This window comes from Setaria italica, chromosome IX, assembly GCF_000263155.2.
Source record: "Setaria italica strain Yugu1 chromosome IX, Setaria_italica_v2.0, whole genome shotgun sequence".
In the NCBI taxonomy this organism is placed as follows: domain Eukaryota; kingdom Viridiplantae; phylum Streptophyta; class Magnoliopsida; order Poales; family Poaceae; genus Setaria; species Setaria italica.
The window spans coordinates 13575660-13590917 of NC_028458.1; the positions used below are offsets into that span (position 1 = coordinate 13575660).

At 45.7% G+C, this 15258-nt stretch overlaps 1 protein-coding gene across 1 annotated transcript in view; it reads left to right on the forward strand.

The window, feature by feature from the left end:
• The first annotated feature begins 13788 nt into the window (after positions 1 to 13788).
• LOC101762434 (trihelix transcription factor GTL1) overlaps positions 13789 to 15258 on the forward strand; it is a 5405-nt gene continuing 3935 nt past the window's right edge. The window contains 2 exon segments of the mRNA XM_012842882.2: positions 13789 to 14707; positions 14709 to 14737. Coding sequence (XP_012698336.1) covers positions 14324 to 14707; positions 14709 to 14737 — 413 coding nt within the window. The 5' untranslated portion in view covers positions 13789 to 14323.

The window sequence follows — 15258 nt, forward strand, 5'->3', positions numbered from 1 at the left end:
CACCGAGGGGTTACTCTTGCACCCAGTGAGACGCTCCGTAGGGGGGATCGATGTGGAATTTGGCTTTCGATGATGCGCGCAACCGCGTGATGCTTGGCGCGAGCGCAGCCACACATGTGTGGCCGGTCAATGCCGCGCGCTTGTTAGCGCCAATGCCCGATGGCTGCTGCTGCTGCTGCTGCTGCTGCCGTGAGGGTGGCCAACAGTGACGCCACTAGCTAAGCTTGGTGACAGTGACGAAGGCATCGTCTGTTGGGGCTAAAAAAAGAGGGCGGGTGACTGTGACCTCCAACCTTTATTTTACTTTAACTTGGCCGGTTCATCACCTGTGTTCATTGCGTGCCGCTCTACTCTTTTTTAATTTTTTTGATGAGGTTATTGTTATGTCCTCGTTTCGTTTAAAGGTGAACAGGGAACAAGGTGGGAAAAAACTTCATTTTCTTCGCGAACGCGCATCACCTTAAATTGGAAGCTGACAAAACCAGGTCAAATCAAACGACAGGAACCGGAGGTGGTGGTCAGCAACCCCGGTCAAACATCGTGGAAAAAGGAAGAAACAAACCGGAGGGGATGATCTAGCCCTACCCCGCCTACCGCCGCGCGTGCTCATGCTTGCACGCATCAAACCGTGCGTTCACCGGCCGCCTGATCCCGTCCACATTTCACAGCGGCCAGTCACTGGCCACCAATCCACTATGCATGTCGGCTACTCCTCGATCACCAAGTTGCATTGCCGCTGCCGCTCCCGAATGAAATTGGACGGCCGACGGTAGCTAGCTGTACGACGAGCCGGTGAAAAAGGAGACCAATTCTCCCTTGATCTCCTACGCGTAAAAACCAAAGGCAGCTTTATCTGTCACCACTCACCACCACCAGCATTAGCAGCGGTAACTGTCGGTCAACAGCATCAGCACGGCGATCGGTCGCCGGCATGCATGGACACGGGCGGCGGCGCTGACTTTCAAACGCGCGCGGGCGCGGCAGAGCAGGTGCTCACCTGTCCTGACTCCTGACAGCACGGCTCGTTTACGGTTGGGAGCGACCGGTTCGTTACCGTCGCCGCCGCCGCTGATAGATGATGTCGGCCGCGCCGCGCCTCCCCGTCCGTACGACCGGTCGGCCGGCGTGGTCAAACCGGTCAATTACTGGGGTACCAGCTCCCCCACGGCCACTAACTCGCGGTAGTACTAGCAGGACAGGGGGGAGAGCAAGAGCGCGCCATCAGCCGGAATCTTCTCGCCGCCGCCTCCCAGGTTGGTGTGTGTGTGTGAACGCTGTACGTGTTCACCGCTCGAAGGCGCATTCGGGGTCTTTGACTCTTCAACGATAGCCGGAAAGGGAAAAAAGGGATTTGGCCAAGGTAATTGGGGTTGAGAAGCTCGCGACGCTACGCAACAGTGGAAGTTTGGCACACGAGGCCGGCGCGGTCGTGCATGGTGCACGTGGGAGCCACCAGCCACGCGCGTGCCGTGTGCCGCGGTTATTTTATTTTTGTTTTTTTTTCCTTTCACGCGCGCACGTGTGGTTGCGTATACGGCGGTATATGTTCGCAACGAGTTCATATACTCGTCTTCGGATAATCCAGCATACTTGCGTCCATAATTAAGCAGCAGGTTTGAGGAGCATCATCGAGATGTGAAATTAGGAACGAATTGTAGAATTACCGAATTTGTCATGATGTCATCACTGGAGCTAGAAGACGACCTTTTGGTAGAGACGACGATAACCTTATACCAGAGAAAGATAAGAGAAAAGAAGATGAGGCAAGAATCTCCATATAAACAGGATGGTGTACATGATATCGACATATTCCCACTCTTATATTTCAGCATGTCATCCAATCGATGCATATTGTGTTACTGACAAAAGATGGTCGATCCTCCGTGTAGGAAACAACTTGGAGATGCGCGCCCGAACGTTCGGGAGGAGCAGCTGCTCAAGGATGAGCTCACCGTATTCATTTGGCGGTGCCGTGGCCATTTGGCATTTCCCATGCCATGCATAAAACAAGCGTGTTCTCATCTCATTTTGGTCTCTTAACAACTTTTACAAAAACTATCATAATCAGAAGGAAAAGGATAATCCAGTGCCACATTTTCTCCATGACTTCTTGCTGATGACACCACAACGATAAGCTGCAGCTGCTGGTACAAAAACATGATGGGGCTAACTCACCGGAATCATGCATCGTGTCATCAGTCAGTCAGGCAGAGGGAATCTCTCATATCCTCTTGCGATAGATAATGCCCTGTGTGTATCGTTGCTTGTGTGGTCGTGCCGGTTCTGATGAAACATCGCAAACTAACGCTAGTCAAAAAGGTTTGGCCAAGAAAGTAAACGGATACGTACACACACAATTATTGTATGATCCATACGTTTGCTTGCGCCCCGTGTCGCGTGCGTGGACAATGCCGCGCACACTGGTAAAAGTGACCTGACTGACCCTGAATCCACACAAGTTAACGTTGCCATTTGTAACATGCTCTGCTAGCTGCTGCAAGATCTTGGACAAGCAGCTCCATACAAAAACTTCACTGGCCTCATGCACAACCCTGGACCCTGGTGCCGGAACAGGAGAATGTTTTATCTTTACAATGCATGTTGTGGTTGTGCAGGCGACAGGAAACGGAGCTGTCCGATCTCCAAATGTGAAAGGACTGGATCGGAAGAACTGATGAACGACGGGGGAGGCGCGGACGGGTGGATGATGATTCTTGCCCTGTTGCGCATTGATTTTTGTACAAGATATTTGATGTGAAATGCCCTGTCGTCGTTTAACCGGATTAATTAAACAACGGTTGCCATTTGGAAGGGTTTTGGACAAGGACGTACGTGTGGCTTACTTAAGAATTGATCAATGCAAACTGAGCTCCCCCAAGTAATGCACGGGTTAACATGTACTCCCTCCGTTCCAAATTATAAGTCATTCTAACTTTCTTGAAGAGTCAAAGCATCTCAAGTTTGACCAAAATTATAGAGAAGATCACAAAAGTTTATGGCACCGAAAAGATATACTATGAAAATATATTTAGTGAAGAAACTAATGGTATCTATTTGGTATCATGAATGTTAGTACTTTATTGTATAAATTTGGTCAAACTTGAGATGCTTTGACTCTCCAAGAAAGTTGGAATGACTTATAATTTGGAACGGAGGGAGTACTATATCACGCTTAAATAATTACAGTACTCGGCGCGGCTTAAGAGAAGCGTAAACAACCAAAGTGACCGACATCACAGATGCAATTACCCGTCGCCCGTCGGTCAACGCGTAGATCATATACATGTTCCAAAGCTGAGAAAGTTATCGGCATATATAATTAATTCTCTATCGGACGGCTAGAAAAGAGGAGCATAAACAACCAAAGTGATCGCCATCACAAATGCAATAATCACCGAACAGTCAACGCGTAGATCATATACATCTTCCAAAGTCGACAATGTTATCCGCATATAATTCTCTACCAGACGGCTAACTAAAAAAGTGTGGCAGACGACCGTACTTATCTACTCCCTCTGTCCATTAGCATATTAGTGTAAAGCGTATTTTTGTTATGAAAAAATTCTTCCAATTTGAGTAGATTTTGGCATTCGATTTCTCTTGAAATACAATGCCAGTCGCTATAAGATCTACAACATATTTAAAACATTTCGAGATATAAATCTATTAATGCACCTTGCATACTAAATATACAGATAAATCTTTTTGAAATTGTTGGTCCAACTTATCTCTAACCCTTTTGAAATCAAACTAACCCCTGTATAAAATTGAACGAATAGAGTATTGTACCGGTGCAATTTTGTATCTTCGAAAATTCTGAGCTACGTGCAATATGGGTACGACCTTGTGGTTCTGCCATTTCTGAACCGCGGATAGGTCATCATCCCATCCGGCCGGCGCCCGGTTCAGAGGTTTCAGCGCTCCGCCTCCACTCCTCCCCTTTTTGCAGAGGGAAGGACACGAGGAGCCGGCGTCCTCGACGGCGCCGCTGCGGCTGCGCCCGCTGCAGTTGCAGGCGAATAATTTAGGTGGCCGCAGCCTTTTGTGCCCCGGACGCCGGGGGGCGCCGGGCGCTGCGTCCATGCCCATCGTCGCCGTCGTCAGCTTTTGGCAACGGCGAGTTTGGGAGCATTCCGGTGTCAGCTTCCTCGGGGTGTCGCGCCCGTCTCGGCCCAAAAGGCACCCGGACAAAGCTGTTGCTCTGCCCGCTGCCCCCCCTGCAACTGCGTGTACGTCATGGTGGTGCTGCACTGCTAGACTGCTAGTGCTACTGGTAGTATAGAATAGAAGAGATGCCCTGCAAGTGGACGGTTAATAAGAATATATGAAAACCTTGGCCATTCCAAATATGGAGCCTGGGGATTTTCTTTCCATTTCCTTAGGTCTTGGGCCTATAGGGTTATTTGTATCTTATTTATTTCTTTTAGAGACAAGGGCATTCGTATTTAACAAAGGTAACTGGTGTCATAAACGCATAATATAACGAAGGAGTATAGTTGGCCATGCAGCCCGCAGTTCGACACGGAGCCCCTTTTTTGGCCCGACCCGTAACCCTTCGGACTCAGGCTAGCCCGGCCTAGTGGCTCGTGCCGGGCGTGGGTCGGCACCTCAGCACGACGGGCACGACCTGGCCCGCATACCAACGGTCAGCCCGTAGCCAGCCCGTATAAGCTAACGGTCGGTGTCAGTCCAGCCCGGCGTCCTGGAGGAGTCATATATAACTTCCTCGACGGCCTCCCCCTCGCACACTCTAGCCTCCACGTCTCCTCTCGGCGGCCGCCCTCCCTTACCTTTCTCGCTGACTCGCTCTCACTCTCAGCTTCGGCTCTTCCACCGCCGCCCGCCCACCGCTCTCGCTCTCGCCTCTCTCCCTCTCTTCTCTAGTGACGGTGAGATCTCCGGGTCCTCCTCTCCTCCTCCTCCCACTCCCGGTCCTGCTCTCCTGTCTTGTCCTCCACGCCGCGGAGCGGTGAAGGTCTCGCTCACCACCGTTGGCCTTCGTCCTCTCGCAGTCTCCCCTCTCGGCATCTCGTCTCGTCATCCTGCCTGACTCCGGGCTCCGACTGAGCAGGTAACCTTAACCCTAGATCTTGATCCCGAATCCTAATGTTGTCATTGTAGTCGTAGATCTAGGGTGTCTGCGTTCTGATCCTCTCCTTCCTTCTTCTTCTTGCAGGTCTCCGGTGGGGGGCTGCACACCATTGAGGGACGGAGTTGCCGAGGCGACGAGGTCAATGCCAGAGGGCTGCCGCCTATCGCACGAGGTTGTCGTGATGGATGAGAACTACACCATCAACGACGACCTCAGGGCTTATGGGCTGTCAGACGACGATGTGGATGACCTGGCTACCGGAGCTGTAGCAATCTTCGGTAGCTTTGCTACTCCCATCAATAAGGATGCTGGTGCTTCTGCTGGTGATGCTGCCGGAGGTGGGTCTACGACTCTGACACCAGCTTCTACCCCATCTTCGACGCCAACTACCTCAACAGGCACCAGCGTCCACAAGGGTACCACTAGAACGACTTCGAGGAGTTGTTTCAGGAAGGCGCCAATGGTAAGAAGGTGAGATATGCTGCTAAGTGCATTCACTGTTCTTCTATTTTCACTGGGCGTTCTTGTGCTGGTACTGGGCATTTGCTCCGGCACCAAAAGATGTGCTTGGCTAAACAAAATCATTCTGCTCTAGTTCAGTCTCGACTTTAGTTCAATTCTGATGGCTCTATCCATAATTGGGAATATAAACCTGATGTTGCTCTTGAGGAGTTGTATCATTTAATTTCTAGACTTGATCTACCTCTTGGTTTTGGTGAGACAGAGGCATTTGAGGAATACATTCAGCGTGCTCACAATCCTCGTTTTGATAAAGTTTCTAGGCAAACCACTATTAGAGATTTTACCAAGTACTTTGTTGAGCGTCGTGCTTCCCTGGTTGAATGTTTGAAGTCTTCTATTTCTTCTGTCTATTTTACTTCTGATATTTGGTCTGCCAATGCTAAGGAAGACTATCTTAGTGTTGTTGCACATTTTATTTCTGCTGATTGGGAATTAGAGAAGAGAGTTATTGCTCTTAGGCTAATTGATTGTTCACATTCTGGTGTTAACATTGCTGAACGTATTGAAGCTGTGGTTCCTGAATTTGGTTTGAAGGATAAGATTTTCTCTGTCATACTTAATAATGCTTCTTCTAACACTTCTGTCATGGCCACACTCATTCCCAAATTTGTTGGTTATCTTGGTCCAGACCCCGAATCACTTGACAAGAATGAGAAAGATCCTAATAAAGGATTGCGTGGTCTCTTGCATCAGTGCTGTCCATGTCATATTATTAACCTCATTGTCAAGTCTGGTTTGAAGAGGATCAAGTGTTATCTTGAGGCTTTTAGGACTGCAACATTTTTTTTTGAACTCTTCTAACCAACGCATTGCTGCTTTCCATAACTTTTGCATTGTCAAGGGGGTACGCCCTCGTAAGTTTGGTTTGGATATGGATGTGAGATGGAATTATACATATCTCATGCTCAAACATCTACTACCATATAAGAGCACATTTTCTATCTTTATTTCAGTTGATTATGGTTTGCACAATGGCCAGCCACTACTGAGTGATGGACATTAGATAGTTGCTGAGAAAATTTTGCAGTTCCTTGAAACATTTTATGATTCGACTGTTGCTTTATTTGTGTTTACTATCCAACAAGTCCTTTGATGTTGCATCATATTATTGAGATTGCTGGTCATTTGCATAGCCAAGAGACTGAGCCATTGCTCAGAAACATTGTTGTTCCCATGAAGCTCAAGTTCCTCAAGTTTTGGCAGAACATACCTCTGTTATATTCCTTTGTGTTTATTTTGGATCTTAGAGCCAAGATGAGAGGTTTTCTTTTTTTTTCTTTTTTCTAGAATACGCAGGAGAGCTGCGCATCATTCCATTAAGAAGAGATAAATATTACTAATACAACGAGGGCCTAAACCGGGCACACGCACACGGTAAATGGTTCTATGAGCCGATTACACGAGACGGGAGCTCCTAGACATTAAACCACGAATGTCATAGCATCACAGACTCTCAAAATGCCATCCTACACTATATAGACAACGTGCCCCAACCGTGAACCAGGTCGCCGCTTCTTCGGCGACTGCTGCTGCTAGCTGTTGCGGTGTCTGTTGAGGATCTCCGGAGAAGACCCGATTGTTTTGCTCTTTCCAAATACGCCAGGAGACCAAGATGATTGTGGAGTCGAACCCTTTCTTCCTAGCGCCATGGAAGCTTTATCTTCGGATCAACCACCAATCCAAGAGTGAAGACCCGGGGGCTGGTAGGGATGAGAGGTTTTCATAATGTTCTTCAGCTTCTTTCTCAGACAATTGGTGTTGTTTACTCTTCTTATTTTAGTGAGGTAAGGACTGAATTATATAAGCTGTTTAACAAGTATGAAAATAAGTTTGGTGCAGTTAGGTTGCAGAGGCCCTCTCAAACTATAGGAACTATTGGTAAGAAAAAAACTGCATGGGTAAGATTTTTGGTGCTCCATCTAGTTCAGGTGGTTCTCCTGTTCTTGCATCTATACCTCCTATATCTGTTGTTTCTAAGTTGTTAGCCTACTTGAATAGTGACGCTGTCACTTGCTATGAGGATGACTTCAACATACTTGGTTGGTGGCATGAGCACAAGCTATCTTATCCTATTCTGTCCACACTAGCTAAAGATGTGATGTCTATTCCAGTTTCCACTGTTTCTTCATAATCTTGCTTTAGTCTTACTGGCAGGGTGATCGAGGAGCGGCGCTGGCGGTTGTTGCCTGAGACGGTGGAGATGTTGACCTGCATCAAGGACTGGGAGTTGGGAGATGCAAGGGCACAGCATGATGTTGAAAACAAGTGAACTGGAGGAAATATTCAACAACCCCTACCCAGAGCAAGATGAAGGGCAAGCATGGAAAAACAGTAAGTGTGTACATGTTCAGTTCTGTTCTTCTATTGCCTATCATGATTCATTGATTCTTTCTACTAAAGTAACATACTAACATGATTAACATTTTGTTCCTACTTGCTGGCCTGCCCGTGCCAATGCCAACTGATCAAGAGCAAGCTAGAGTCATGGAGTGTGGCCTGTGGAGTTTGGAAGACTACTGTTCTAGTATTCTTAAGTTATCTTATGCCTTTATGATCATGTGATGTAATGTTGAACTTGAACTATTGAACTTTTCTGAGCTGGTTGCACTCTTTTTTCCTTCCTAGGGTTTTCTTACGAGGTGTTAGTTTTTACCTAGGAAGGTTTTTAACGAGACAACCAACACTTGATCACATAGATCAAGTGTTGAACTAGTAATAACTATATCTATATAATTCTATCATTCTGTATGAAATGTGATTATATGATGAACTTTGATTCTGTGAATGTGTGTTGTGTGATGAACTGATTGTTGAATTGATCTTTATATTTGAGTTCAGTGTTGAATTTGAAGTTGGTGAAGGGTTTTTTGCATCCACGGGTTGCGGGCTGGCACGACACGTGAAATTGGCCGTGCTCTGCGGGTCGGTCCGGCACCAAAAAGGCATTGCGGACCCATGCTTGAGCTGTCGGTGCAGTCCGTGGGCCAGCACGGCACAGCACGACGGTGGCGTAGTGCCGGACTCGTGCTGGACTGGGCCGGATGGCATGAATGGACAACTATACGAAGGAGTAGTTCAGTAGGGAAAATTCCTACATCGGATTTAGTCTACACTACTATATTTGCTAGTAAACTTTTTTAGTGGAGTACAATTAAACTATTTGTGTAACTAGAGCCTCCGGATCGTGGATCAATGGACTATGAAAGTCAGTACATGGCTCCACTACCTGATCACTTACCCCTACCTTCATCATGAAAAAAAGAAAGAACAATTCAGGCAGCCTGTGAATCTTCCTACCAACCATTTCACGAATCAACCATGTAAATGTGCTTGCACTAAGCGCGGAAGAAACGAACAATTCAGGCAGCCTGATTTTCCACCGACTTGATGTTTGATCAAAGTGTGGAAGAGCTGCAGGGAGGTAACGGCCCGATTGACGCGGGGAATAATTTGATCGTGATTTAACAAGCTCAGTTGAGAGGAAGGTTGTCAGCATCTCTTCAGTGTTTTCTTTAAAACGTCAGGTCCAAAACTGGACTAGAAAGAAACTCTTGCTCTAGCTAGAAAATGACGAGACTGACAACAACAACAACAATCCATTTATTTGCTCAGCAATGAATGGAACCGGATTAAAAGCATCACCAAAAAAATATTTGGAAATTAACAACGGAACAGAATATGCGGTGATTGATTGAACAATATATAAACAAAAAAGAAACCAAAGCCAATGGAGAAGATGGATGACGCAAGCTATGTGGGGGCAATGGGCAACAAGCCAACAACTAATTAATTTACCTTTTGTGGGCAGAAACATTCCAAGTGAATTTACCAGATCCAATCCAACTTTTTAGCTAGCCGGTCGAGGTTGCCACCACTGTCATTCACTACAGTATGCTGTTGGATCTGATGAGCTGAGTTTTTATGGTAAACCTCCATTGACGTGCATGCATCCCATCAGAAAGTGACGCCGCAGCATCACACGGCACTGGCACCGGCCGTACCTAAGCGGATGAGTTTGGGACGAGGAAAAGAAAAGAAAAAAAACACGATTAAAGTCGCAACAGTTGTGTGGATTAACACGCGCCGCCAATGTGGTCAGGGAAGTTGGCATCTACTACCTGCAAGTGTGTGGGGCCTACATCTGATTAATGAAAAATGGGGATTAGACAGCGTATACATAAATAGTTAGCACCGGATAATATGGTGATGCTATAGCTAATGAGATGTTTGCCAATAAAGAAATGGAAGGAAATTACCTACACGTCTGCTACCAGTTTTCCTTTTCTTGATATAGATAAGAAAAAACAAAACGCATGATACTTTTTTTAAAAAAAAAAACAAAACGCATGATATGTGGTGTAGGATAGCCTGGGCTTTCTCTGGCTGTAGACATACAGCACGTGGTAAAAAAAAAGTCTAACTCACCTACTGCTTTGTGTGGGCTTTTTTTCCTGTCCGATTTCTGAGTTCAACTATAACAGTTGGTCTAAGTTACTGTTGTTGTTTGACTCCAGGTTTTTTATCTTTTTTTTTTGGGAAATCCAGCATGAGGTGTTTTTTCAGGGTGGCTAGAGGTACAAGTGTACATATTTGGAAATTAGCACCTTGCAATTAACCTATTAACACCAAAAAGAAACTCTATAAGAAAAAAAAATATGGGTAGGTGTAAAAGAACTTCATTGTTAATAACTAGCTAGATGCTTATATACATGTGGGATCATACTATATAAGTTTTGTCAATATAGGAAAAGTAAAAGTTTCTACTGGGCATATAGCCGACTTGTCCACGGATGCTGAATTTTACCACCTGAAAAACTGTAAATTCTGAAATCATCATGGACATGCATGGAGCTGCCACCGTCCGCCGCCGGCTGCACGCAAAAAGGTTCCCGGTGGCTTAGCAGTGTAGTTAGCAGTGTAGTTAATGTGGTGATTTTGGGAGGGAGCCTTTTACACCCCTCAAGGCATCATCAATCATTACCCTCCGCCCGGCAGATCATGGGTGATGCAGGTGGGATCGTGTGCCACCTGGAGGGAAAGATTCCTCCTCTTTCTCTCACCCTTAATTTCAGCGTATTGCCAGCCCTAGTGCAGTGCTACGCGCACCCAGATGGCACCACAGAAGTCTATGGTAAGTTTCAAGAACAGTACTATATATATATATATATTATATTACTTATATGCTATATATCACATTGCATATCAATAAATCATGCTCATTGTCAGTGATAGTTGATATATGTATTATTAATTTGATGGCTGATATAATGAGAATTCGTCTACGAAAAATGGTGTGTGGATCGCCCATATATCCTTTCTATGTTTGCATAGGAGCATTCACCATTTTAGTATTTTTGTAGTAAGCAACATTGAAAGCAAGGAGACTCCACAACATTAATTTATGCATGACATAATAACAAATCATATATGCATTTTTTAGATACACATCATATGTGCATTTTTCTATAGGTGTTATCTTGACGCACTATATTTATGCCCTTTGGATGGAGTGACATAACAAATCATGCGTTGACAAGTCATAGATAGTGATATCTAGGAGCTACTCAAACATTTTGATTCAGGAATTTGGGTGACAAAGATATGCTAAAACTAAAGGTGACACACAAAATTATGATCTAATATCGTTCATGCATAAAAAAGATATGGGGAACCTAAAATGAAAATATAGAAGCAAAATTGATGAGTATAAAATGCAAATATAGAAGCAAAATAGTACTATTTACATAGAAGCCTCTGCATGTACGTTTATGATATCGAGTACGGTCACATCACAAATCGCATGTGTTTTATTTGATTTATACATCATTTTTTAAAAGTTGTTATCTTACCACACTACATTTAAGCCACTAGATAGAGTGATGTAACAAATCATGTGCTGAGAAGTTAAAGGTACAGCAATATTGTTGTGTTACTCAAACAATTTGATTCAACATGTGGGTGGCAAAGATATGCTAAGACTAGGGTAGGTGACCCTCAAAGATATGATCCAATAACGTTCATACATATTGAGAAAAGATATGGTGAACCTAAAAACAAAGATATTTATGGAGAAATCGATGAGCGTATCTTCGTATATACATATAGGAGCGTCTGCAATTTTAGTATTTTTGTGATACCATATGATACATGGAATATATATTAATAAGATAATTTAAAGAAAAGGGACTACTCATGTATATATGCTATTGGGATACAATTACATAACAAATCACATGTGTTTTCAGTACACTATGTATGCATCTTTTTTTTCTAGAAAAAGAATGAGTCTAGATTTAGAGACACGTTTTGCGGCACTACATTTATGCCATATTACATGGTGACGTAGCAAATCGTGTGCCAACAAGTTAAAGATATAATGAGATCTTGGTGCCACTCAGTGTTTCAGATATGCTAAAATTTGAGCCAAGACTACTCCTAGTATAATAATATTCATACATTGACAAGAGATACGGGGAACCTAAAAACTTGAGTATAGACACAAACAAATTGATGAGTTAGATATAGTGATATCTATGAGCTACATGCTAAATATTTTTGTTCAACATGCCAGGCATGCAAAGATACGACGAATTAAAAGCGGCACCTAAAATCCCCATATGCATGCATAGAAAAAAAGATACGGCGAACATAAAACCGTCAATATAGATAGAGAAAAATAATGAATGTTAAAGATATAATTTCTATAAATCTATGTGGCTCGCAACATTTTGATTTAACATGTTGGACATAAGATATGCATAAAATCAATACATGAATACACAAAAGATATGACGAATCCTAATCATTATTTCAATTTAACATGCTGCACAATAGATACACGGAAAATCAATACACGAATACACAGAAGATACGGAGAATCCTAATTACTCCTACAGTCATGGAAAATTAATCCGTATGCACACAATTTTCCTTTTCTGGTACCAATATCTTGTGACCATAGCGGCACTCCGATTCAACCCACGCAGCCCTGTTCTAAGAAAAAAAATATTCCCATGTGAAACGAGATGGAAACCCCGTCGTGCCATACATTAACTTAAGCAGGGAATAATAATTGGGGTCGTTAACTTAATTAATCGCCCAGATTTTTTTGTCTATTCATTAACAAAGGCCACATCAGCATTTATTACCTGGAAAGTGAGGGATTAACCACAACATGCCAATGCATGGCCATTTTTATACCCCCCATGTTCCACTCGGGCACGCATCCAACCCCACCCTGTCCGCATGACCTGTGGGCCCGGAGGACTCCGTTGCCCCACAGACCAGTGGCGTCTTCCTGTGGGTCGCTTTGGTGGGGTTGGTTTGGGGGGCGGGTGGGGATGGGGGTCCGCGTTAATCGCCGGGCACGTTCTGCACCTCTTTCGCTCTCCGGGAGGGCCCACATTACAGCTGTTATAATGTGGTCTTGTCTGCCTCTTCACACTCCTACTACTGCCTTTATTTCTCCCTTTCTTTTTTGCTTTTTCTACCCTAACTAATTCTGTTCTGTGTGTCTGATAGTTAAAAAAGGTTTTTGTAAGTTAGCCAATACTATGTGTGGATTTCTTGCTCTAGAAAATTGACCTTGGGCTGGTGTAATTTTTTCTTGGTGTCCCTTGGATGCTCCAATGGTCCTGGCACCTCAGGATATCTCACCACTGAAACCAGTTATTTATCACCTCAGACCATCTAAATTTATTTTTATTAATCATTCTTTAAAAATATAAGTTGTGATGTTGGGTACCATATGCATAAGATGCATCCAAATTTTACTGTATTCTTTTAACTAATGTTAAAATCTTGTGCATATCATATGACTAGATATTTTGGGGGAAAAATAAGTAAGATGGTCACAGATTCCAACATATTCCTCCATGGGTATTGAGGTAGAGGGAGTTTTGTAGAGAGGTATTTGTGCCCTTCTCCCTTTTGTTACAAGCCTCCTCCATTTTTTTCACCCTTTTTTCACTCATTCCAAAGTTTCCAGCACTCCCTCCCTTTTTTTCTCGTGCTTCACATGTTTTTTTTTTTACCATTTTTTGCCCTACACTCCTCTCCCTCTTTCCGGTCCTTTGGGTTTTCCTAACAAGTGTTATTAGGCAGGGAGGTAAACCCCCCCCCCCCCCCCTGACAGCGCAGCATCTTGTTTGTTTTATCTCCCACATCATCTCCCTCATCATCTTCTGCAGACCTCCATCTTTCTCTCTCCTGCAGCAGTACTCAACATTTCTCAACTTTCACCTCTCATCTTCTCTCTCCTTCACCCTACATACCCCCCATCTTCTTCCTCACAGCAACCACATTCTCCTTCTCTCTCCTCCATCCTCCCTACTATTATTTATTGAAGGCTGCTTATTGATGGTATCTTAATTCTTTTTTCCCTCTTCTTCTTCTTCCCTTCTTCCTTCTCTAGCAGGAGTACATTTTTTTGCCAGCCTTCCTTCCTGCAGTACTAGTGCTCCCTCCCCTTCTTCTTCTCTGGCTACTTCCTCTCCTCCTCCCCCCTTCTTTCCCTTCTTTTCCCTCTCCTCCTTTCCTCCTCCACTCTCTATCTCTCTGAGGTCCGCATCTCTCCTCTTTCCAGTTGTCCTCGCCTCCCATCTTTTTCACCTGTCCCTCATGTACTGATCGTCTCATCACCTCCATTCCCCAGTGGTAACACGGGGCGACGCGCACGAGTGCGCGTGTGCGGGAGCAGGAGCTCTTAGCATGCAGCAGCAGCAGCACGGGGGAGGGGGAGGAGGAGGAGGAGGCGGCGGCGGTGGAGGTCCGGCGCAACAGTTCGGCGCGCAGCAGGTGGAGATGCCGCCGCCATTCTCGCCGGCCGGCGGCGCCGGGCAGCGGATCTCGCTGGCCGAGGCGCCGTCACCCATCAGCAGCCGGCCGCCTGCGCCGGCGCAGCAGCAGTACGACGAGCTCGGCGTATCCAGCGCCGGCGCCGGGGGCTTCGACGCCGAGGGCCTGGCGGCCGCTGCCGCCGGCGAGGAGGGCGCCAGCGGCGGCTCCGCGGGCAACCGGTGGCCGCGGCAGGAGACGCTGGAGCTGCTCAAGATCCGGTCGGAGATGGACGCCGCCTTCCGGGACGCCACCCTCAAAGGGCCCCCTCTGGGAGCAGGTCTCTAGGTAAACAACTCGCTGAATTCTTGAGCACCACCGCACTGCACGAATTCACTCGCCACGCGCCGGCGCCGGCGCCGTCGTCCTGGCGCGCCGCCGCGGCGGAATTCTCGTCGGCGGAATGCTGCATGAAATCTCGGCGGCCTCCGGGACCGGCCCCTGGCGCGATTTGGCTCTAGCTAGAAGGCGCAGTTAATTAATTATTTACCCGGCTAAAGAACACTTCTTTTTTACCTTTTTCCTTAACCATCCTTCACGAGCACAGTGACTTTTCCATTTTTAAAATAGCACGATATCGCTCTCCTCCCCCCACTTTTTCCCCGAAAAAATCCTACCAAGGATTATAGGAATATATAGTACGGGTACGATCCCTCATTCTAGTTAAATGACTACACGGGTTATGGAATTGATGGGGAAGGCCGACAGTGAAGCCAGCCACCGTGGTGTGCCGAAGTTTCGAGGTGAGGTTCCCCATGCATGGTTTTAGAGTTGTAATAGGTACCGCTGAGTCGTGAGGTTTTAAACTC